General features: G+C 36.0%; 1 protein-coding gene across 9 annotated transcripts in view; it reads left to right on the forward strand.

Annotated features, from left to right (window-relative positions):
• The window catches only part of LOC138701479 (uncharacterized), a 316,721-nt gene that overhangs the window by 254,341 nt on the left and 37,897 nt on the right, over window positions 1-24,483 (forward strand). For 8 of the 9 annotated variants that reach the window (XM_069828381.1, XM_069828382.1, XM_069828388.1 and 5 more), the window contains 4 exons: window positions 1,126-1,231; window positions 2,669-2,825; window positions 7,096-7,260; window positions 11,848-12,061. In XM_069828381.1, coding sequence (XP_069684482.1) covers window positions 1,126-1,231; window positions 2,669-2,825; window positions 7,096-7,260; window positions 11,848-12,061 — 642 coding nt within the window. The remainder of the gene's footprint in view (window positions 1-1,125; window positions 1,232-2,668; window positions 2,826-7,095; window positions 7,261-11,847; window positions 12,062-24,483) is intronic. The other variant, XM_069828383.1, reaches the window with a different exon arrangement.

A 24,483-nucleotide genomic window follows, 5' to 3' on the forward strand; every position in this document is an offset into this window, starting at 1 on the left:
AGATCCAATCCGCATGCGAGTAGCCTGATAAACCCCTGAGGTCCAGAGCCTTAATCCCTTCCTATATCTGCATTGTAAACTCGTACTATAGCCAGTGCCAGCGTTTCTGGCGTGTGTCCTAAAGTAAAATGCCAGTCAGTGAGCTTGTTGTCAGTGTAGCTGAGAACGGTACCACCCAAATACACGTCACGTCAGCAATCTGCCAATCACAATGTTTGTTGTCAGTCTTATTATTCACTGAATGCAATAAAAGCAAGATACTCGCACTTCGCGCTTCTGGGACGTGTCCTTGAGTACTTTGCCCAGTCAGTGGCATCTGTTGCCACTTCGGCTGAGAGAGGATGGCACCTCCTAAACAGAAGTCACGTCAGCAGTCTACCAATCATAGTTGTCAGCTTTCTCCCCCACACATTGCGACAAAGATAAGATACTCGCTCTCAACATTCCCACTACTTATTTCACATGCCAAAAACGGAGGCTTTGGTTAAACAGTACTTCTAAGACTTCACCCCAGTCTATTTTTGCTATTGTAGATGATAGATGAAATGAAGGAGAGGTTGAGAGTGTTGGTGAAATGATAGAGGGAAATGGGAGTATCCCGAGAAAGCCTTCTGCAACGTTTGCTCTGTCCATCACAACCTGGCTGAGGATCGAACCCAGTCTTCCTAGATGAAAGACCAGCATGCTAGCACTTGAGTCACAGCTGCAGGGATATTACCAGTACATACGAAGCAACTAACGCAGTGAAAGCTCCAATTGGATTGACAGTCAAAACTTGTTTATTGCATTAACCCGTTTAATTTTGAACATTTGCTTGTTTGACTATTTCACTATTTCAGATACACTTTGTTTACGCGCTCGTCGCGTGCCTGTGTGTGTACGTGTGCGTGAGTGTGTATATGTGTGTGCGTGCAATATTGTATACCTAGGTAGGCCTACCTAATTAGCAAAAAACAATTTCATGATATACTTGTATGTGTTTCGCTGATGTAAACACAGACTAGTAGTAAGTAATCCGCATTGCGTATTCGATATGGTTATGAGAAGAGATTTTACTAAGGTACCTTCTGATTAAACTACTGTTCTAGAAAGAATTTCACTTTTCCTATTTGTTTTCTTCCACAGATGTCCGTAGTGATGTGCTGCAGAACGGACTTTCTAACTCAAATCCTCGCCTCAATGTTCATGCTAAAGAGTTCACAATGAAGCAAGGAGATTTAAGTACTTCCAGGTATAAATAAATATTAATGTCAATGATACATGTTTTCTTCAAATCTGAAATATTATTTAGTTTGTTTGTTTTTCCTTACAGTTAAAGTAGTTTTTAAAATAGGCGCCATTAATTTCAGATTTTTGTAGATGTACCGTAATAATCAATTAATTAGCCACAGCAACGGTGGTGGTGGTGGTGGTGGTGGTGGTGGTGGTGGTCCTAGATAGAGAATATCATCCATAAAATTTGCTTGTCTTGCATCTTGATCATAATAATAATTATATCCATGAACAGACTTAAGATAAGTTGTAAAATTCTTAAGTTATTGATCTCTCCACCGTTGTGGCTGAGGGGTTAGCCAGTCTAACTCCGAACCCAGCGGTTCCGGGTTCGATTCCCGGTCAGGACGAGTTGCCTGGATGAGGTTTTTTCGAGGTTTTTCTCTCACTCATCAGATAACTATCAGGCGAACCCCACTCATCTTCGCCACTTCCTTTCCTCCCCCATCATCCTTTCCTCATCATCCCATTTCTGGTTTTTCAGATCACTCTATCTATAGGCGGCCTCCTGAAGCTGCTGGCTCTCTTGACCAGTCTCTGTGGAATGTAGTTAAGCAATGTTGGATGGCTTCTGCAACGAGCACCCAAGATAGACCTACTCGGGGGAGAAGTTTCGCCTCGTACCAACAGAGGGGCCTTGGGGGAAGCTGCCGAAGCAGGAATGGTATATGGATTTCTGTCGGCTGTAGGGACCTGTCATTATGGGAGTCAGGTGGTTAGGGCGGTGCGTGTAGGGGATCTATGGCATGCAACTCATTCCATATCGAGGGTTAGCACAATAGATCTCAATAGGTCGCAGTGCTAGGCCATTTGTATCCCCCTCAATAAATTCCATTCCAAGATATTGATTGTTATCAGCTTGCCAGTGATGATAATACATCAATAGTATTTTCTTTGCTTACTTTATACTTTATAAAGTATACTCGTATTAAAACAATTATATTTTGTGAGGGAGATAGAAGTTATCCCTGGCAGATAGCACAGCGATTATAATCACAGATTTGTTTAGTACTCTCGTCTCTCCGTAATTTCACTATTTTCAGCACAATGCTTATTGTACAGCTAATACCACTGCCTCCATCACATCAGCAGCAGCCTTAAACCACAAACTCACACTATTATTACCACAACCACTACTACCACCACCACCACAATAATAATAATAATAATAATAATAATAACAGTAGTAGTAGTAATCATCATCATAACCTCCATCTTTGTCATTGTCGTTGTCACTATTATTAGATCTGGGTATGTTCAGGCACCAAAATCGAGTTTTTTCCATTCATGTTTGAAGAACAGAGATCTTGTTCTTATTGATTGATGATAGACAAAGACGGCGCTGATGATGGCAATGATAGTATTAGTAATGATAATGGTTTATGGCTCTTTACAGATCCACCGTCAATGTTCCTGCAACACTAAATATCAATAACCATAGAGAATCACACCATAGTCGAGCAGGTCATCACACCCTCCAACACTCCAAGTCTAGCGGAAATGTGCTGCACACAACTCTCCAACAATCTTCTTCGAGTGTAAACATACTACAGGTGAGTACCTATGTATGGCAACAAAGCAGACGAGACGATTCTGATTTCCAAGAATAATTATTGTTATAATATCCTCAAAATATTAAGTAGGAGCTTCTGAAATAAATAGTCCAAGTCGTCCATTGATTATATTCAAAGGAAGAATAAAGTTTTATCAGTAGAGACGAGAATTTCATGCACTATAAAATCCCAAACTATGCATGCATTCATACAATTTTTTTTCTTCCCCCCCCCCCCGCCCCTGCAGAAAGAAACGTGTTATTACAAGCCTTTACACAATATTGATGCTGCTCATGTCAATAGGAAGAGTTACTTGTGAATGTTTTTCCGAACGTGTAAAATAGTCACTACCTGCAAATCAAGCTTTCAGGTATAACTCCCTGTAAAGTTGATTTGAATAATTTCGAGGGAAAAATTGTTCCAGAGCCGGGCATTGAACCCGGGACCTTTGGTTAAACGTACCAATGCTCTACCAACTGAGCTACCCGAGAACTCTTCCCGACACCGACACAGTTGGTAGAGCATTGGTACGTTTAACCAAAGGTTCCGGGTTCGATGCCCGGCCCCGGAAGAATTTTTCCCTTGAAATTATTCAGTCACTACCTGCTTTCAAAGAAACGACACCAAGAATGTCCGCACAATTTATAGCATTGTTCCTGTGGCTGTATTATGTAACTTACGCAAAATGTCCTCCACAAGTGTCAAAAGAAAACATTTTTGATAAATATCGAAAAAAAAAGTGTAAATAATTGAGCGGTTTGGGAAAAGGGAAATCGTAACTCATCTTGCATCAGAATACAAGAATAGCATTACAACTGCGATTTAATAAAAAAGAACAAAGTGCATAAAGTATGTAAATTCACAATACGAGACCTATATTATTCCTATCTTTCTGCAGATAGCCATCATAAGGCATTGGCCCTTAAATATTTATCGTTAACAACCAGACTTAAATTACTAAATTTCTGATTCACTATCTAGCATCTTAAACACAACACAACGGAGGAAATTTCGGAACTCTGTGTATTATGCACTTAATTTATGAAAATATTTTATGGTATGGATTACCTGATTTTTTTCTGTTAACCGTTCAGTCCACCCTCTTTATTACCATGGATAACAGAGGTTCTATTGTATAATGATATGTACCAGTATACATCTCTGTATGTTTTATTTTATTTTTTATTTATTTCATTATTATTATTATTATTATTTTTTATTATTTTTTTATTTTTTATTTTTTTGCTAATGGCGGGTGCTTGATTTTTCGTCATTCACTCATATAGAAGCCATTTGTGTAGACCAATAAATAATTTACTGACACGGCCATTGCCCAGGGTGTGCCATAGGAGACTCGTCTACACTACACCCAAAATGAGATGAGATGTTGGAGATTTGTTGGGATGCCACAGGGGAACCGGAGCTCCAGGAGAAAACCCCTGTGTTACCTGGCCACAGGCTTGCCCAACACAAATTATAAATTGGGGACTACATCGGGGATTGGACCTGGGTCCACAGGATTATAAATCTAGTGCTCTAGCCACTAGACACCTTGGTGGCATTTATTCATTTACTTACATATTATTTATTTATTTACTTATTTATTTGTTTGTTTAGTTATTTATTTATCTGTCTGTCTGTCTGTCCCTGTGTGGTTCGCTGCACTTGTTAGAAATAAATATAGCCTAAAGTAATTACATGATTAAAATAGAACATTTGGTCCAGGAAACATCCATGTTTAATAGAAGGATAAATCATTTCATATTATGTTACTTATTGAAATTGTATTTAAATAATTAAAATACGATCACTTTGGTCCATTGAGCACTCATTTGGTCCAAGGATAATTCCTTTACCATGTTTCTTAATTGTTATTAGATGTAAATAATTAAAATAGGATCATTTGGTTCAGGGAACATTCATTTTTGGTGCAACGATAATTTGTTTAACATTTTTCTTTAATAAATCACTCTAAATTAAGTCACTGTGTATCTTTTTTTTTTTCCTTTGTTAAGTTTATTTATACACGCTTTAACATCTGTGGTCATGTCGTGTGTTTAGAATATGTGGGTACACCAGTAAGCTGTCTTTACTCTTGTTGAGTTTCTGTTTCTATTGTGTGTTGTAGATGGCTTGTGTTCATGTAATTGATTATAGATCTTGATTAATGTTTATCGATAATTTAATTTAATTGATCGAAATGCTACTTCCGTTCACCTTTTTTTGTGGCTTTGCAAATTTTTATATTTAGAGTGGGTCCTATAATGCTGTTCCTGATACACATTTATACATTTATATATTCCCATCATAGAATACAATTATTATATCCGTATAAAAATAGTTTTAAATGAATAATATTCTCCGTTTGTTGCGCAAAGCCGCCTTAAATAGATGGAGTCATTTGTTTTCATTTCATTATAGCCTGTTAATCTGAGGTGGCACTAATAAAATGTATTGTTGTTTTAAAACTTATATACCGGTATCTTGTTAAATATCAGTCCTATCAAACTGTTGCATAGAATAAAACTTATAGGAAACTGTTTTTAAAGAAACTTTTGTTATGTAACATTTTTCATGAGAATCAATAAATTATAAAGGAGATATTTCGATTTATTGAATTCAGGCCCCCTTTTAACTCCCCTTTTAAGTTAAGTATTTTGAATGCCATATAGCTTAAAATCTAAGTTAGAACGAACTTAATATATGTTATAATTTTCATAGAAATCGGTTCAGCCATTATAGCGTGAAAAGGTAAAAAAAAACATTTAGACAGACAGACATACAAACAAAAATTTCAAAAATGCTATTTTTGGTCTCAGGATGGTTAATTATACATGTTACCACCAATTATTTTTGGAAAAGCGAAAATTACCAGAAAAAGTTTGGTTACAGATTTATTATTAGTATAGATTTACTTATTTGTTTATTTATCTATTTATTTATTTGCTTATTTCTTTGTTTATTTATTTCTTTATTTACTTACTAATTCACTCACTCAGTCATTCATTCATTCACTCACTCATTCACTTATTCACTCAATCATTTGCTCATTCATTCATTAGGTCATTTGTTCACTTGCTTCCTCATTTCCTCTTTGTTTGTTCGTTTGTCCATCTGTCCCTCCGTCCATCGATCCATCCATCCATTCATTCATATATCACTTACATTAGAGAGGTCCCTGGTTCAAACTCTGTGACTGGTCAATCTGAGAGGTTTTGACTGGCCAATCTGAGAGGTTTTTCATGGTTTCCCTCAGTCACAAAGACAAATGTCGACCAACTCTGTGGTATAGAGGTTAGCATGCTGGTCTCTTACGCAGGTTCAATTCCCGGTTGGGTTGAATTTCCTGGTTGAGTTTTTTTTTTTTCAGGGTTTTCCCTCAACCGTAAGGCAAATGCCAAGAAATTCGGGCCACTACATCCCAGAATATCACCGACCTCATTCATCACCGAAATCATATTCATAACAAATCAGTAATACATATAGAGTCGCCATCTAGTTCACAACAATAGAACCAGTCTCAACAATAGTACACAGGCTTTCGGATTTCACACAGAAGTTTAACTCGCGATATGACCAGAGATGTTAAAGTGAGTATAAATAACAGCGAGAATAAAAAAGACAAATGTCGGATTGGAAATTACATTATACATCACCATTATCATAATTATTCATAATCATTAAAAATTGAAATCTGTTAATAAATACAAGTCATATATAACATACTTGTGACAATACATAGAAACAGAATCACAACAGTAGGGCCTATACTGGTTATACAGTGTTACTGACACTAACTATAAAAACTGTAATAATATAATCTAATTTTAGAGTCTCTTTTGCTCTCAAGACACCTGAATTGTTAATTACATTTTCATTTTATGTACAACCATTAAATTGTTTCCATAGTAACTATTATCTATTGAATTGTGTTTTGCTTGACATGAAACGTTTCTCACAATGAAAAAGATGAAAATAAATTGTTTTACGTATTTGAATTTAACACTAAATGATATCTACATTACTGGGGAAGGAATAAGTACAAATAGGCTATAAAGTTTCATTTTACCTCAATTGAAAAGTTTTTGATTAAGAAATTGTAAATTGGGAAGCAGAGGACTTAAGATCTCATTAAAATTAATTATAAAAATAATCGTTTAAAAATGTATAACTTGTGTACCGGTACCAGTATTTTTTTTGTTTTTCTTGGTTCCCACCCTCTTTCTGATCATTCTCTTGTTCACTCTAGTTATTAATTTTGATGTTACAGGGTCCAAGAGTTCATTTTCAGCTAGATTCCAGAGATCCTGAACTACACATTTTGGAAATGGTTAGTTTACCAGTAAAAGTACCTACTTCCTCTTCTGGTTTAAAAGCTCCATTGAAGTCTTACAGTACTGCAGAAATGAAGACTGCTATTGGCTTGGACAATAATGTTAGTATTATTCAAACAGTAGGCTAAGTAAGATATTTTTAAAAGAAGGTAATTTTCCGGAAAATATTTGGTTTATAACAGATCGGCCTAACCATTAACGACAAAAAAATTTCTTGGAATAGGATTAATTAATTGTATAATATTGTACACATTCACGAAGTGTCGTATATTAATAATATACAAGTAAATTTAAAATGTCAAAAAATATCGGTTATAAACCTATATGAATTTAGCTTGTGACAGGTGAAGCAATTGTATGCACCAGAGACAAACTCAGACGTTGAATATTGAATATCAAGAAGAAAATGTCGCAAAAATGACATCTTCTAGCTTTGCTAAGACTTTATATTGACATGATAAATGCCTAGTAGTTTTACATGGCTGGACCCATATCTTTTCCTCTAATAGTGTCTAATTATAAGTATCAATCCAAAAACCAACAATTGCGGTGATGACGTTTTTGGGGAAGCGATTCCATGAAAACACTGAATGTAGGCAATGGGCATCGAAGCTCAGTCGAGCAGTGGCATACATACAGGCACTGCTTCTCTTCACGTCACGCTACTGCATGCTACTGGTTTCTACCTACTTAATTTCATTTTCTGTAGTTCGTTAATTATATAACCTTTCGGTACCTGCAACATGTAGGAGTAGGCCTACCAGTACAAGTACTCTTTATGTTTAATACTCATCTCTACACTCTGCTTGGCAAGTCTGTAACACCAATCAGAGAGAGGCCGAGAACCTATTTTTCTAATTCTTCCTTAGCCAATCTATTGAAAATTTCATTATCTTCAATCCCTTCATCTTCTGGCATCAACGTCACTTTTGACTATACTCAGCACATTTCGAACTTGCGAATCAAAGTCACGTACAAACGTACAAACCACGCACGAGTCACTGAACTGAAAACTGTGAACTGAAGCACTCGTAATCCTGGCTGCCCCAGGTGACTTTAGTTGAGGAGAATGGTCCAGGAATGGGATAAGCACATGTGGCAAATGCAGGCCATTGCTTGACCTTGATCCGCCAGTTTGGAATGCGCTGGCAATAAATTGTCTTCATACAGTATCTTGAATGGCTAAAGACATTCCATGATTAATATATATCGTACCATACACTATTATCACAGTCTAGTATATACAGTCACGAAGCTTGAGTTGTGAGGGTGCTAGGAACAATAGACTGTGCCGGTACTATTTCGCATGCCTGTAATAGGTGATATTAGCGATCCTAGTGGTTAGTAACTAGCTATGGATGCATATTTAATACGTATTGACCTTCGTGACTGTATATACTAGACTGTGCTATTATTTAAAAAAAAATTCATCTAATAATATTATTATATTATTTATTATTATTATTATTATTATTATTATTATTATTATTAATTTCTTATTAATTGTATTTATTATTAATTGTGTTTATTATTAATTGTCATTATTGAGTGTAATTAGTTATAACCACTGCCACCGGGTATTTAGGCCTACCCATTTTCAGTGTGAATAAATACATACATACATATATGCATGATTCGAGAATCTGTTCTAACTGTAGAATTGTAATCTTAATAAAACAATTATTATTATTATTATTGTCAAATGACATGCAAACTAATTTCAAAATATATTTTAATAATTAATTAGATACTAACATGGGATGATTTGTCATGATACAAAATTATATATTATATTGTAGATATAAAAAATATGAATACAAATACCAGTTTAAAGGAATATGATGTTATCAGTTTTTGATGACATTAACACTACAATTATGTAGACCTTACACAGTCAATAATGCTGTCAGTATTAACAAATATTGATAGTAATACTGATCGTGTGTAGCTGTAATGATGGAATAACTACCAGTACTAAAGGAGATCCGGATTTCCTGATTTTCCAGCATCAGTATTGCAGAGTGGAATTGTCGTATGAAATGGAATGAAATGAAATAGCCCAATATGTCCCATGAAGGGCAAAGGCCTCCTACCCTTGGGTAGGGTTAGCTCAGTTTTCCTAACTTGGCGAGCTACTCCATGTTAGGTTCAATGCTGTTCGTTAGGTATAATGTTGTATAGATCATCTAAATTAATAATCAATAAAAATTTTAAAAAAGAATTAGAAGAAAGACACAAATTTGAAAGTAACAATAAATTACAGTCTGTCCTGACTAACGATTCATCAGTTCCAGATTCACCTAGACAAAAAACAGTGGCTGCATTTCGCATTATAACAGGATCACGACCGCCTGGCAGTCACCTGGATAAGATGTACATATATCCATCTCCAATGTGTATGTTATGCACTGAAGAAAATTCAATAATGACAGTAGATCACCTGTACAAATGCACTGCATTAACTCCACTGCAACTGGACTCAACCTGAAAATTATACTGGGAAGCGAGAAGAAGAATGGAGACAATCTAAGTTCCTGAGCATGTTATACTGTTCGTTTAGAGGCGCTCATCAGTATTTCTGACAGTATTTTAAGGAGCAGCCATGGATGATGACGAGTGTGCAAACAACTTCTAGATAGAGTATTCAACGGATCCTTTACGACCAAATAACCTAGAGATACTGCAACATTTTAGTGAATTACACGAGATGCTGCTTGAGTTATGGGACTCGTCAGATGCATCATATGTGAATCAAATCAAATGGAATACAGCACTTGACACACTTTTGAGTGTGTTTAAGAAAATTAAGTCAAATGCAAATCTTGAAGGTGTGAGGAAAAAATAAATACCGTACCTTGCATTCTAAATATCTGAATGAATTAAAGAAGATAAAGCGCTAAGGAATTGATACACATGATGAATATGAACCATCATTATGGATGTTTCATGCACTTAAATTTCTAAAGAAATCATAAATTCTTGTTTCTCTCAATAACACAACTTTCAACTCCTAATCTCTTTGTGCACCTACCTAGTCCACAAACTGAACTTAGCTCTACACATCATTCAATTAAGGTATCTGCTCAGAACGACAATCTACTGACAATTTTCTCCCCATACACGGGGGAGTGAACCTGATTCTAATATGTCCGTTTGTATATAATAAATAAGTATTGCTCTATGCTTTATTAATAAAATTATTTATCATTCAGCATTTCTCCAGTTTATTTACTATAGGCCTAATTCCCCCCCCCCCCCCACTGAACTGATAGACGAAGTGTCATTATAGAAGAAAACTTTAAATCTTCAAAACTCCTTCCAGTTGCAAGATACTAGTATCACAATGTTAAAATCAGTCTAACTTCAACTGATAAGTAAACAGGTCCTCATGTTCGTATTCTGCCTCACTGAAAGGGGATGTACCATTCGAAGTAATTCGCCTTAAGTAGATTGTCACTCTTTCGGAAATAGTTTTTGTAATCTTCTGCATCAGTAAGCTCTAGCCTATATCCTGCAACAAATTCATGTCAGAATGTATCTTTCGCTTTTGTAGCCAATCTTTGTGTTTATGCCTAATATTATAACTAAACATGTCTTCTTTTTATTAGAATGAATTGTACTTGCGCGTTTATACTGAACAAGAAGCGCATTAATACTGACCAGAAATATTGACAGTAATACTGATCGTGTAAGGTTGCGTACTGTCAGTATTATTAACTCATTATTACTAATCAGGATAACAGTACTGACTGCGTAAGAGCTGCAATGAAATGAAAATAACGAGTGAACTCTAGTAAAGTGAAAAGCTGTCATGCGATTAATAAAAAAATAGCATTCAGTTAATATAGGCCTACTCATACAGATTAATTGAACGTAAAATTCGTATGAAAGCACTTCAAGTTGCTGTGGTTTATTCAGTTCCCAGTGCCTTTCTGATTTTCACTTTGACTGTAAAATCAATGTGATCAAATTCTGATGAACTCACAATCTCTCAAATTTGTATTTACTCTCAGATTTATATTTAAGATATTATGAAGAAAATTAAAACAGAAATAACAGAAAATAGAGAAGAGAAAGTTGATTGTAATATATAGAGAATTCCTGTGCAGACTGGTCCCAGGTAGTCGTGTCCTATTGGCTTAATGATGGTAGTGCGGAGCATTCGTCCTGAGGAAGCTAAGTGGTAAAGGGTGGAGTGGGACCAGTCTGTGTGGAGAAGGTGTACAGACTTGTCCATATGCTGACATAAGATCACTTGCCGCATACCAAGAGATTTTGTTAGGTAGAAGTTGGAATGGGACCGGTCTGCATAGGAACTCTTTGTACATATTTTGTAGTAAAGAGTGGAGTGAGACCAGTCTGTGTAAGGAAATGTGTACTGAATTGTCCATATGCCGATGTACAACCACTTGTCGCCTGCCAACAGATTTTGTTGGGTAGAAGTTGGAGTGGGATCAGTCTGCATAGGAACTCTTTGTACATATTTTGTATCTAGTAAATTCAATTTTATGTTCAATTACTTTCCAAGCTGAAACTGTCCGCAAGTAGAGTTAGTGGTCATATAACTCTAAGCATGTACAGAAATTGGTAATGTTAATGTTATGAGCCCACAAAATTACAATATAATTTGTTTGTTAAAAATGAATGAATACGCTATCTATTCTCCTGTTCACATTATTGTCTTGCAGGCAGAAGTTGGTGGACATGCTGAGCCATATACAGTGACAGGACTGAGATCTGTCCATTTACCAATGTCAACTCCATCATCTAGTCTGAAACGCTCTAGAAGTCTTGGAGCAGCAGATATGGCATCAAGATCAGGACTAGGTGCTGCCAAGGAAGCACCAGAACTTGGAAACTTTTCTCTTGAAATGCAGAATATCATCAGTAAGGCAGTTGAAGGTATATATTCTAGTTCGTATCTTTTTATTACTACAAAAATTGTAAATAAGATGGATTATGTTAATACAATGCTAGGCTAAATAATCTTTCCTATTATAAACATATGTTACAATCACTTTTAATGGAATTAAAACACAAAAGATAGATACAGATGGAAGGAAAAACTTTCAAAGTTTTCTTTCAGTACATCGTAAGTGTTCAGTATGAATCTCCTTGGTAACTCAGCACATATTTAGCTTGTAGTCGAGTTCCTGTCAGACACTTGCTGCAGCATAGCATAATCAATTGTTGTAATGGTTACTGTGATATGCAGATCAAGCATGGTCCGTGATAATGGTGATAACTAGATCCGATCTTTACAAATCCCCACACAAAAAAAATCTCAGGATGTTATGTTGTCATCATGTGAACCAGCACGGTCAATACATCTGCTTGGTAGTCAATTAATGAGGTGACTTCTTACTTCACTGTGAAAGTGTGGGCGTGCGCTATTCTGTTGGAAGATGGAACTGGGATTGTCCTCTTCCGGCTGTGGCAGTTGCATTCTTTCGATTACTCACAGGGCTTGACTGTTTGTCAGAACACTTGAACAAAATGGGAATTATTTCTTCTCTACTTTGTCCACTGTGCAGTCTTCAGGAAGAAGGACATAGACATGCTCAATAGGTTATAACTATCATTGTTATTCATAAAGCTCAGGACTGTGCTCTTTATTTATTTTCTTTCTGCTATGCACGTAAGAATGTATGTCTGTATTGTTTTGTCAGAAAGAATTAAAATGGAATGTTTATGGTTACCTACTTGCATTTACAGTGTGCCCAATTTAAAACCTTATCACAAAGTGGCATTTCTAATTTCCCACAGCTGCACTACCAGCTTCCATAATGCAGTCCACAATATAATTCTAAAATAATATCATGGACAGTCTTTCACTCTCACCACTTATTGTTATTACCAGTGGCGGCTCGTGAACTTGTGGATTGGGAGAGCTGCAGTAGATTTTGGTACATACAAATTTCACTTCTTGAGACCATTACTAATAATTATAGGACAAAAATAAATGCACTACATATCGAAAAACCAAAAGTTTCTGACTTAGTTGGGAGATGTCTGTGGCATCATTTGCTAATCGCTAAAAAACTAATATCATTGATTTCAGTCTGAATTTCTGATCGGCAGACACTCAACTTGCATTCTACCAGTTCATTCTGAATTGTCTTAGAATTACCTTTAAACAGTAGCATGTTCCAAATTATTTTTGAGAGGCTCGTTTAGATTACTCACGAACTGTAGCAGCCCACGAAATACACCAGAGTCCTTCGAATCGTTTTTTCATCATGTTCCCTAAGGGGAAGTTCATATTGGCCACAACATTTGATACAACCAATATTTTTGAAAATAATTTCACGATTTTTTCTCACTTCTTGACTATGTTTGAGAATGTTTGTTCCGTTCGTTTCACTTAATTGCGCAGCAATATTAGTTTTGCCAAACATAGCCAATGAAACAACATTTTTCAAGTGAGATTGCGAAGATTCGTTCTTTTTAATTTTTAGGGGCAAATGTCCTAAATCTGTCACACCACTCCTAGTCTATGCAGTATCACCACCGAAGAGGAGGCAACCACAAATGCTCAGCGTAAATTTCATTGTTATACTTCCTTACGTATATGCATTATTTCGGCTGGATGAAGCTTGAGTAAGATTTAAGTCGGGTAACGAACGACCCTTTAATTTCACTTCATTACATCAATTTTCTCCGCAAGGGAAAGTTGATAAAAATAAAATTAATATTCTGTAATTCACACACACTCATGTTTGCACATTTGCACTGGTTAAATTACGGTACTAAAACGTCACACCAAAGCAACACTCAGATATACTGATGGTTAACAATTTTCTAAAACTGGAAAAGAAGTCTCTTTCGTATGTTACGTGCTATAGCAAAAGGATTATACTCGTGCAATCATTTTGAGTTAAGGCAAATATTAGGTTCTGCTGGAGACTGAATATATACGTAATAATAAGACAAAAGAGAATATTAATTTCGTTATATTAACTCGATAAGATTCTACAACAATAAGTATGTGAAGAGAAAATAAAAATTTTGTCATTAAGTTTCAAGGGAATAGAGAATCCATTTGACATAGCATTACAATAGCGGTGTGGGAATGGAGGAAAGATCTTCCCTTGTCGCCTGGCTCTGCAAGCCACTGCAGCCAAATATGGGTTTTAAACAGCGGCAGTTTCCCTCTGCTTCCCTTCACCTCTCTACCCCCTGACCAAGCAATACACTCTCTATGATCTGTCCCACCCTGCAGATCCCAGGACGACTTTGAATGCAGTGTCAATTCCAATACAGTCGACGCGCAAAAAGATTATGCATAAGATAATAATACGTATTCCCGGCCAGATGAAATATAAAGCAATTTACCAATAAAAGCTGTAACAATTCTTCTACAAATTAAAATAAATATTATTTTTATTTTCCTGTCAAAGCAGGGAGTGCTGCAGCTCCGCAGCTCTTATGGACGAGCCGCCCCTGGTTATTACATTCTAAATAAAATTAATTATATCCCTTTATTTAAAAATATTTATCAGCCTCCAACACCCACACATATTTGACATCTACAGTTCTTATTACTAGGTCTAGGTGCATTTCCCCTTTTGTTAGAAAGTAAATTTTTCTGCGTGTTTATCTTGCAACTGTTTCAGAATACCCGTATAGAATTTGTTCTGTATACTTTGTCTTTAATGCTGCCCAGTAGTAAAAATAACAATTAGGTACTGGTAGTACGAGGGAAAGTAAAAAAACAACTTTAATAATTGTTTTATTAATTGAATATGTACAATAAGACTACAAACACTTTATCACTTTTCAACATAGTCCCTACTACATTCAATGCAAGTGTTCCTGTTATACTATGTTAAAAGTGATGAAGTGTTTGTAGTCTTATTGTACATATTCAATTAATAAGACAATTATTAAGGTTACTTTTTGACTCTCCCTCGTAATTTATTTCTACGGTACCTGTTAATCTGTCATCAGAGACAATTCCTATTGCCGGGATATTTCACAGTGACTAACGTAAAAATCAAATAAAAATTATGGAACATACATGAAACATAATAAATGCTGGTATATGGAATTAAAAAGAACGTTTTAAATGGCAACTCTATTTATACAATACTCATTTTAGGTAATGTGACAAACGTAACATTTTTATTACCCTCTGAAAATAGAAACATAAACTAAACAGTTTTTCTGTGATTTGGTTTTTACAAAATGAAACTATAAATTGCATAATTAATAATATGTTTTAGATAAGCGTCGTTCAAAATTGCATATTTCAATTATGACTAGATCACTCAATATATGAATATATGTCAATACATGTATGTGACTAACATAACAGAAATGTAACATGCACAAAAGTAACTTAATACGCATTTACTGAACAAGTTTTACTACTGAGTAAGAAGAATAGCATTACATATTCCATCTAAGATGTCATATCTGGAAGTTTTTACAATGAATACTTAACCAATTAATAGATAATACTTAATATCCATACAGAAACAGATACTCCTATGGCAAGAATCTTACAACAGTTTTATATCTGTTGCAACTGCCTCCTATCTCCTGTATTTCTGTAGAGGTTAATGTAAAGATGTCCTACTTTCACTTCACTGTGGGTCCACATCTGTGGAATAAGGGTTAGCACGTCTGGCTACGAAACCAGGTGGCCCAGCTTCGATTCCTGGTCGGGGCAAGTTACCTGATTGAGGTTTTTTCCGGGGCTATGAGCAAATGCAGAGTAATTTTCGGTGCTGGACTCAGGGGCGTATTTTGCGGGCTACTGGGGCTACTGGCGGTAGCCCAAGGAAATTACAAAAGAAAAAGTTTATAATATAATATAATGTAATAATTTTGTATTATTAGTTTTACCATAGTAATTAAAATTAAAGTAATTGTTAGATATACACCGTGTTCCGCTTATAAGTATAATAAAAGAAATAGTTATAATTTCATAACAATGCATGCAAATGGGTTAAGATTGGTACCATTGTAAAGAGGAAATTGGGAAGTTTTAATCCATTGTTGTTACTTATTTTTAGAAGACTCACGCATGCGCAGATCATTAAATAAGAGAATTCGTATCGTATCTTTAGTCAGTCAGCATGTGGACGCCACAGCAGAAAGCCTTTTGTGTGCTGTCATTAGCAGAACATAGATCCATAATTCGTGTACAGCGCTTGTTTCGCCGTCAGTACAATCTTAGACCGAGGGAAGCTGTACCGACGTACGTCTCAATAATGGAATGGGATAGGCAGCTCAGAGAAACAGGAAGTTTGTTGTCTAATGCAGGTAAACATTCCAAGCGTAAAGTGTCTGACGAAAATGTCGAACGCATTCGCGAGGCATTTCAGAGAAGCCCGCGGAAATCCATTCGACAGGCTAGTGTGCAGTTGAACATCCCACCAACAACAGTGCATACAGTGCTCCATAAAAGATTGCGTTTGCGAGCGTACAAGCTGCAACTTCATCAGATGATTACGCCGAATGATAAACTGGAACGAAAACGCTTTGCAGAAACAATGTTGGATAAAGTGGACGATGACGACACATTTCTAACTCGAGTCTGTTTCTCAGATGAGGCAACCTTCCACGTCAGTGGAAAAGTAAACCGACACAATTGTCGCATCTGGGGGTCGGAAAATCCAAGTGTCGTAATTGAACACCAACGGGATTCCCCTAAATGGAATGTTTGGTGTGGGATCATGCGTGACAGAATCATTGGTCCCTATTTCTTTGCTGAAAAGACCGTCACTGCAAACACGTACCTGGATATGTTGCAACTGTATGCTGTGCCACAACTCCCAGATGGAGCAATTTTCCAGCAAGATGGGGCTCCACCACACTTTGCCAACATGGTTCGCACATTCTTAGACGAACAATTCCCTGCAAGATGGATCGGAAGAGGATCACCGTACATCACATGGCCTGCCAGATCACCAGATCTAACACCACCTGATTTTTTCCTGTGGGGGTTTGTTAAGGACCAGGTCTACAGGACGCCAGTACGTGATTTGGCAGACTTACAAGAAAGAATTTATGCTGCTGTCAACAATGTTACACCACAGATGCTTCATAACACTTGGGTCGAGGTTGAATACCGGTTGGATATTTCCCGTGCCACCAATGGAAGCCATGTTGAGGTTTATGGAACATAAGGTAACAAAAATTCCCAGTTTTCATTCTTTGTAGCAGTTGGTTTCAACTATATACTTGTATTAATTCAGAAGTTATAGCTATTTCTTTTGTTATACTTATAAGCGGAACACTCTGTATTTTGTGTAATAATAGGGTCAGCGGTAGCCCAAACCCTTTAACCAGTATACTCCACTGGCTGGACTCCGGATTCATTTCATTCAGACGCTAAATAACCTAATATGTTAATAAAGCGTCGTAAAATAACCTAAAATAAAATAAAATTACACTGTGGCATGCCATTGTTCCGTGTATGGACTTGAGCAAATGTATTTTCAAATTCATTCTCATCATCTTCCATATTACATAGGGGTATACACAAGCAGTTAACTTTATAATTGTGTTAATAAAAATCTTGTAACAATTTTTTAGTCTCTTCTGATATGGAGTCCAGCAGTTCATTCTCTTACTTTTTGTTTCCTCCTCATTTTCCACACAACAAGCTTTTTCAGGACGACTTTTCTCTTGCATGGACTTGCTGGAAGTGAAGTGTGAACTCCTCTTACAGTTTTCCCAAATATTTGTGGTGATTTGTGTGGGAAATGAATGAAGAGCTATGAAACATCTGCTCTCTAACTAGCTTTCCCCCCCCCCCCATATTACGCATACAGATTTTTCCTATGTCTGCGTCCTCCTTCTTGAACTCATTATTTCTTCTTCTTTCTCTGTATCATCTCATACCTTCCTTCGCTTTTTGCCTTTCTTCGGCTATTTTATGTGCAGTCCTGAGTGCACGAGTGTCTTGCTTTCTCGCCTTGGAAGTCTTTGCCATGCTCTAGAACCCACTATTAAAGTACCTAACAACTGCAAGACTTTGGCAGGAAAAGAGTACGTCTGTTAGCTTATAACTTTTCAACATGAGGCGTGATTGACATAACAAAATTTTAATGTTACCTTAGTCACAATTGAATGTTACGTTAGTCACAGTAATATTTAAAAACTGTTTTTAAATTTAAAATTAATTGACAGTCAGTATATGTAGTACTAAGAGAATGTAGCATTTTAGTTCAATAAATATTATACATGAATATTTAAATACTTATATAGTCACAATCATGCCATGGTATGAAAGAAAAATTTCACAACCTCGAGCGGGATTCGAACCTGCGACTTCCTGTACTCCGGTCAGGCGCTCTACCAACTGAGCTATCGAGTTCGTTTCACGCCAAAGGCTTGAAATTCTCCTCTTATACTGGCGACTCTGTTATAGAGTACTGTCCATAGCATCTGATCTAGTCAGCACTGCTTATGGGTGGAAAAAAACATTGTAAATGTAAACTTCATCTTACGATGTTGGATGACGTATATACGTCCGTTGATGTGACATATTAATGAATATTTAAATACTTATATAGTCACAATCATGCCATGGTATGAAAGAAAAATTTCACAATCTCGAGCAGGATTCGAACCTGCGACTTCCTGTACTCCAGTCAGGTGCTCTACCAACTGAGCTATCGTGTTCTCTTCACGCCCAAGGCTTGAAATTCTCCTCTTATACTGGCGACTCTGTTATAGAGTACTGTCCATAGCGTCTGATCTAGTCAGCACTGCTTATGGGTGGAAAGAAACATTGTAAATGTAAACTTCATCTTACGATGTTGGATGACGTATATACGTCCGTTGATGTGACATATTAATGAATATTTAAATACTTATATAGTCACAATCATGCCATGGTATGAAAGAAAAATTTCACAACCTCGAGCGGGATTCGAACCTGCGACTTCCAAAATATTTCATTTTTGTGACTAACGTAACCCAAGATTTAGTTTGTATTCAACATGTTACAAGTACTTACTGATTCAGAGTAGTATGCAAATACAACCACAAATTAGAACTAGAATACCTGTACTAACAGTACCGGTAAGCAGCATAGTTATGCAGACACAATCAAGTCATCGAACAGTTAGAAAGGTTATCAGTTATGGTCCAAAATGTACTCATAACTCACTTCACTCTCCTAGGGGAATGAAGCGTCACAGAGTGTTTCTTTTACGCGGTATTATCAAATTAATTAAGTTCTAGTAACATATTTTATTATTAATAATGTTCAGTTAATGGGACTAGCACTTCATTTTTTTTATATTCATGTTCGCTTTATCGTGAAATGTCACTGGCCGCAACTATTTTTCTGAGTTTTCATTATGTGCTTTGCACTGCACTGTGTACACTGGCGGAAGTCAAGGTATGAAATTACATTAATATAACACAGGATAAACACAAAACAATTGGACTGACCCAGAGAGTTAAGTGTCCTGCTGTATCTAACAGAGATTCTTTTTACGAAGTTTCTGTGGAATTTTCTCCAATGTGAATGAACATTTCAAGGAAATCTCATAATTGTACTGTGTAAAATCTCTTCATTTGATAGCATACAGATTGTCTTTGCACTACTGATAAAGAAGAACAAATGAAAAAATAATTAAAACCTAAATTAAAAGGAAATAGTTCCCGAAAACAGGCCCAAACCATTATCAAACTCAGAATAGCTATACCAGTAAAAGTATCGAACTTACAATAGGATAAACATAGGCGATGAATTCCTCCTGCCTGCCACCAGTTTTAGGAAAGGCTGGGCTCAAGCTGTGCTGGACACTCTGTAGCTTCAATTCTAGTAGGCAGAGGCGGTGCTACATAAAGACGAAATAGGTTGCTGCCTAGGGCCTCACGCCTGAAAAAGCTGCGTGACTACGATTTTTTTTCATTCAGATACCTATATTCCCTTTTATTTACGTGTTATTTCTTATTCTATTTCCACATTCTTATTTATTTTCATCCTTAATGCTGTAATGGAAGTCAGTAAGAGACACTTTTCACCTATTCACTATGTCAGGATTTTAAACAGTAAAGAAAAACAGGACAGATGTTGGCTTGCATATTCTAAAAATTATGATAGGGTATATGATTTTGCTTGCCGACTTTTTTCGATCTCAATGACAGCTTTATCTTCTCAGGGGTTTAACGACTTGGAAAACCTTAGTAATCGTCTAAATTCCCCTGAAAATAGTCCAGAACATATGAGTTGTACTTAAAATGGATAGAAATAGAAAGAACATTAACGCAAGGGCAAACAACAAATACGACAAGAAAAAAAGAAGTGGATCGACATTTTGGAGAGAGCTATAGCAGTAATTCTATTTTTGGTTACCCATAATATGGCTTTAAGAGGTCATAAAGATAATTTAAGTGATAGTCTAAGTGGCAATTTTTTACATTTGATTAAATTTACTGCCAAATTTTATCCCATATTTCAAAAACATCTACAGCAGATTCAAGATTGCAATTTAAAAAACCATTACGTAAGTAAAGACATTCATAATGAGCTGATACAATTAATGGCCAAACATATTAAGCAAAAAATTGTCCGGAAGATCTTACAAGCCAAATATTATTCAATAATCCTTGATTTCACAATTGAAGTGAGTCACAAAGAACAAAGTAAAACTTCGTCAGGAGATGTAGAAGGACATTTTTTGGGTTTATTGCCGTTGACAAAACGACTGGTGGAACACTTACAAATGCAAAAAATTGTCAGGGCGAAGGTTACGGCAACGGAGCAAATATGGTAGGAGAAAAGAGGGGTGTAAAAACACAAATACTACACCTTAATTCGCTGGCATATTTTTACTTCTTATGGATGCCACAGTTGAAATTCAGTATGAAATGATGCAGCAGGGTAGTGGCGGCTCGTGGGTATTGAATTCAGGGGGGCTGCATACAAAAATAAACCATACAACTTACCTTATTTAAAGATTAGTTCTATGCGCTTGTCTTGTAGGTTGCAAAAATTCCGGCACACCGGCGACGCTGATATAACTCCGGCAGTTGCGAGTGTCGTGAAATAAACCATAATTTAATTTTTTTATATGTAGATTTGACCCTTAGAAATATCTAACTGGCGATGTTGTAGTTGGTTGTATAATATATCTACATGACACATCAATAAATGAAAAAAACTGAGCCAGAAATTGAATTCAGGATCTTCAAGAGTACGCACCAGGACGCTTGCCTCATTTATTGTGATATTGTTACATGTTTCAGATTCCATTATATTTTGAAAACATTCTAGCAGTGGCTCCTTCTTCTCATGAACATCATTTACTGTTCTTATTTTAAAACTCCATCTTGTTGCCCCAGCTGATGGAATTGTCTTTGAAACACATTAATCTAATACAGGCTGTGTAGAGATCGAGAGAAGAAAGCAGGGATACTGGATAAATTAGCAAAAAATATGCGAGCTTTGTAGGCTATTTTGTTTAGCGGCTCTTTCCATTATGAGATTCAACTGATGGGCACTTAATTTCACATTTCTCCTGGATTGCTAAGGTACTGAACTGCATAGACTGTAAATATTGTACAGAATTAAACATGGTTGCACTTGTTATACTCAGAATGTTAAAGAAAATGTATTTAAAACTGTGCGCTACTGACAAACTGCTGCAAATGCTTGGAAACTCTGGATTCACGACGAGGGGTAGCAAGGGGAGGGGTAAAACTAACGCGCAAAGCATCCAATACGAGACTGGCAGCTCCAAGGGAGGAAGTGGCTTCACCAATCCGTCCTTTTCTCTCGGTTCACTTTGGCAGCACCAGGGGAGGAAGTGTTTACGTGGATGTCAGTGAGAGCGAATTTTTTTTTTTTTAATTCGAGCCGCTAAATAGAGACTGTATAATAAATGTATTTCACAACATAAAACGAGACGAGCCACAAATGTCTGAGGGTTCTGCAGCTCCGCAGCCCCCTTCAAAAGCCGCCCCTGCAGTAGGGTGTTGTATTAAAGCTAAATTGTGTTTTGGAATTCTGCAAGTGCTTTATACATTATTCTCTGAATCGTCCAACAGAGGAAAATACTAAAATATAATGTGAATATTACTGTAAAACCTCTTTCCGAAACCAGATGGGAATGCAGAATATAGAGTGTTAAAGCAGTTCGTTCCCAGTTGAAAGAGATAGCTAATTCTTTAGAAAGTCTTTCAGAGGAGAGTAATGATTGTACTTTTGTTAGTGAGTGTTTATCAATTCAGAAGGAAATCATGAGCTTCGAGTTCTTAATGTCTTTAATACTTTTGGTATGAAGTCTTAACAAAGATAAATTTCATCAATAAATTACGGTAGAAGACCAATATGCAGTTGAAAAAAATATTGAATTCTTAAAATGGTTATCTGAGTATAGAGAAAATAGATTTGAAGCTGGTATATTAAATGTTGAGAAGATAGCAACCCAATTGGACATCCCAAGACAATTTAAACAAAGCATGTTACGTAAGAAAAAATTTCAATTTGTGTACGAAGATCAGGATGAAAAGTGTGCCGATCTTAAACAAAATTTTAAGAGGGAATATTTTTATATGATGATTGATACAATTAGGGGAAGTGCTGAATTCCGATTTCAAGATTTAAAGAGATTTCACAGCAACTTTGGCTTCCTATATAATATTTCATCATTGAAAGATTTGCCATTATGATGAACTCTACCATTATTGCAAGACTTTTCAAGAAGTATTCACATTTTCCGATGGGTCATCTGGTGTAAGTGGGGAAGCAAGCGCAGAGAGGTAATTTTCTAAATTAAAATGAATAAAAACATACTTAAGATCGACAATGCAACAAAAAAGATTGTAGTCTTTGGTGATTCTCTCTATTGACCATGACTTGGCTTCTGATTTGGACTATTCAGATGTAATTCAAGAATTCAGTTCAGTGAAAAGTATAAACATGAAATAAGTTTTGATTTAGTGTGCAAACATTTTAGTTAATTTCAAAAATATTAACCTAATAGATTACTGTGATTTATTGTCAGTGTGTAAGAAAAATTTTTGTAAGACTAAAAATGAAGGCATGGTTGGAATTCAGCTTCATAATATGGTGAGTAGTTTAATGTACTATTACTTCTGTTATTATTATTATTATTATTATTATTATTATTATTATTATTATTATTATTGTATTGATATGGGGCTTTGAATACAAGTTTGCCTAGGGCATTGCAAATCGTAATGCCGCCACTGCTAGTAGGTACCAGTATATAGTAATTTCAGTGTTTTGCATTTCTCATGCATGTAAAATAATAGCAAAGATAAACGCAATTCAAGTGAATTAGAAAGCCTTATATGATCTTGTCTTACATTATGTCTCATGGATTATAGTTCAATCATGGTCTTATTTATTGCGTAAAATATTTAAAGGGAGTAAAACATTTTTCATGAACAGAGGATTCAGTGTCAAAGAATTCTACCCAGTAATCTTACTGGTAATTGGCCTAACACATTGTCAAAATACCACTCTTTCACGTTCGTACACAGTTGAAAATATATTTTAATTGGCATTGAAGATGTTGGTTTCTGGGGAATATATAAGCCTATACTTTTTTCTATATTGAAAAATAAGATTTGTTACTATTATCTTTCATACAAATTAAGTTACGTGGTACACTTAACTAAACTTACGACCCTCGATAACTTCTTCTGCTCGTTTTCATATTCAAATTTATTTATTAGTTGTCAATAGACTTCTATACAAGTTTCTGACATTGTCAAAATCTTCAAGCTACATAAAATCTTACAATTAAAACTTAGTAACACTATGAATTTAAATGCTATTATAGTCACAATCATGCCATGGTATGAAAGAAAAATTTCACAACCTCGAGCGGGAATCGAACCTGCGACTTCCTGTTCTCCGGTCAGGCGCTCTACCACTGAGCTATCGAGTTCGTCTCACGCCAAAGGCTCGGAATTATTCTTTCATACTGGCGACTCTCTTATAGAATACTGTCCATAGCGTCTGATCTATAGTAAAGGCGAAAGAAATAGGCGGGTTTTTGGTGTTGTGCGGAAACTACTCACTCCACACTTTCTCTAGCGGTTTATGACTTGAACAAAGAGACCTTCCTGTCGCTGTGTTCGAATGCTAGTTGTTGACAAGTGCTCGTCTGTGATACTACTGTGTTATGGCTTGTTCGCAAATATATATGTAATAATAATCAGTATTTTAAAATACTAATCATCCAAGTAATCGCTATCTTCTCTCAGTCAAGCCCTGATATCAGAAGTCATACTAGAGGCGTTATTTGTCAAGTTTACTGTTTTTTTAAGAACTTAAGAGATTGTAAGGGCATTAAATGTGTCCTATCATCGACACAGATAGC

Source organism: Periplaneta americana, chromosome 6, assembly GCF_040183065.1.
Source record: "Periplaneta americana isolate PAMFEO1 chromosome 6, P.americana_PAMFEO1_priV1, whole genome shotgun sequence".
Taxonomy (NCBI): domain Eukaryota; kingdom Metazoa; phylum Arthropoda; class Insecta; order Blattodea; family Blattidae; genus Periplaneta; species Periplaneta americana.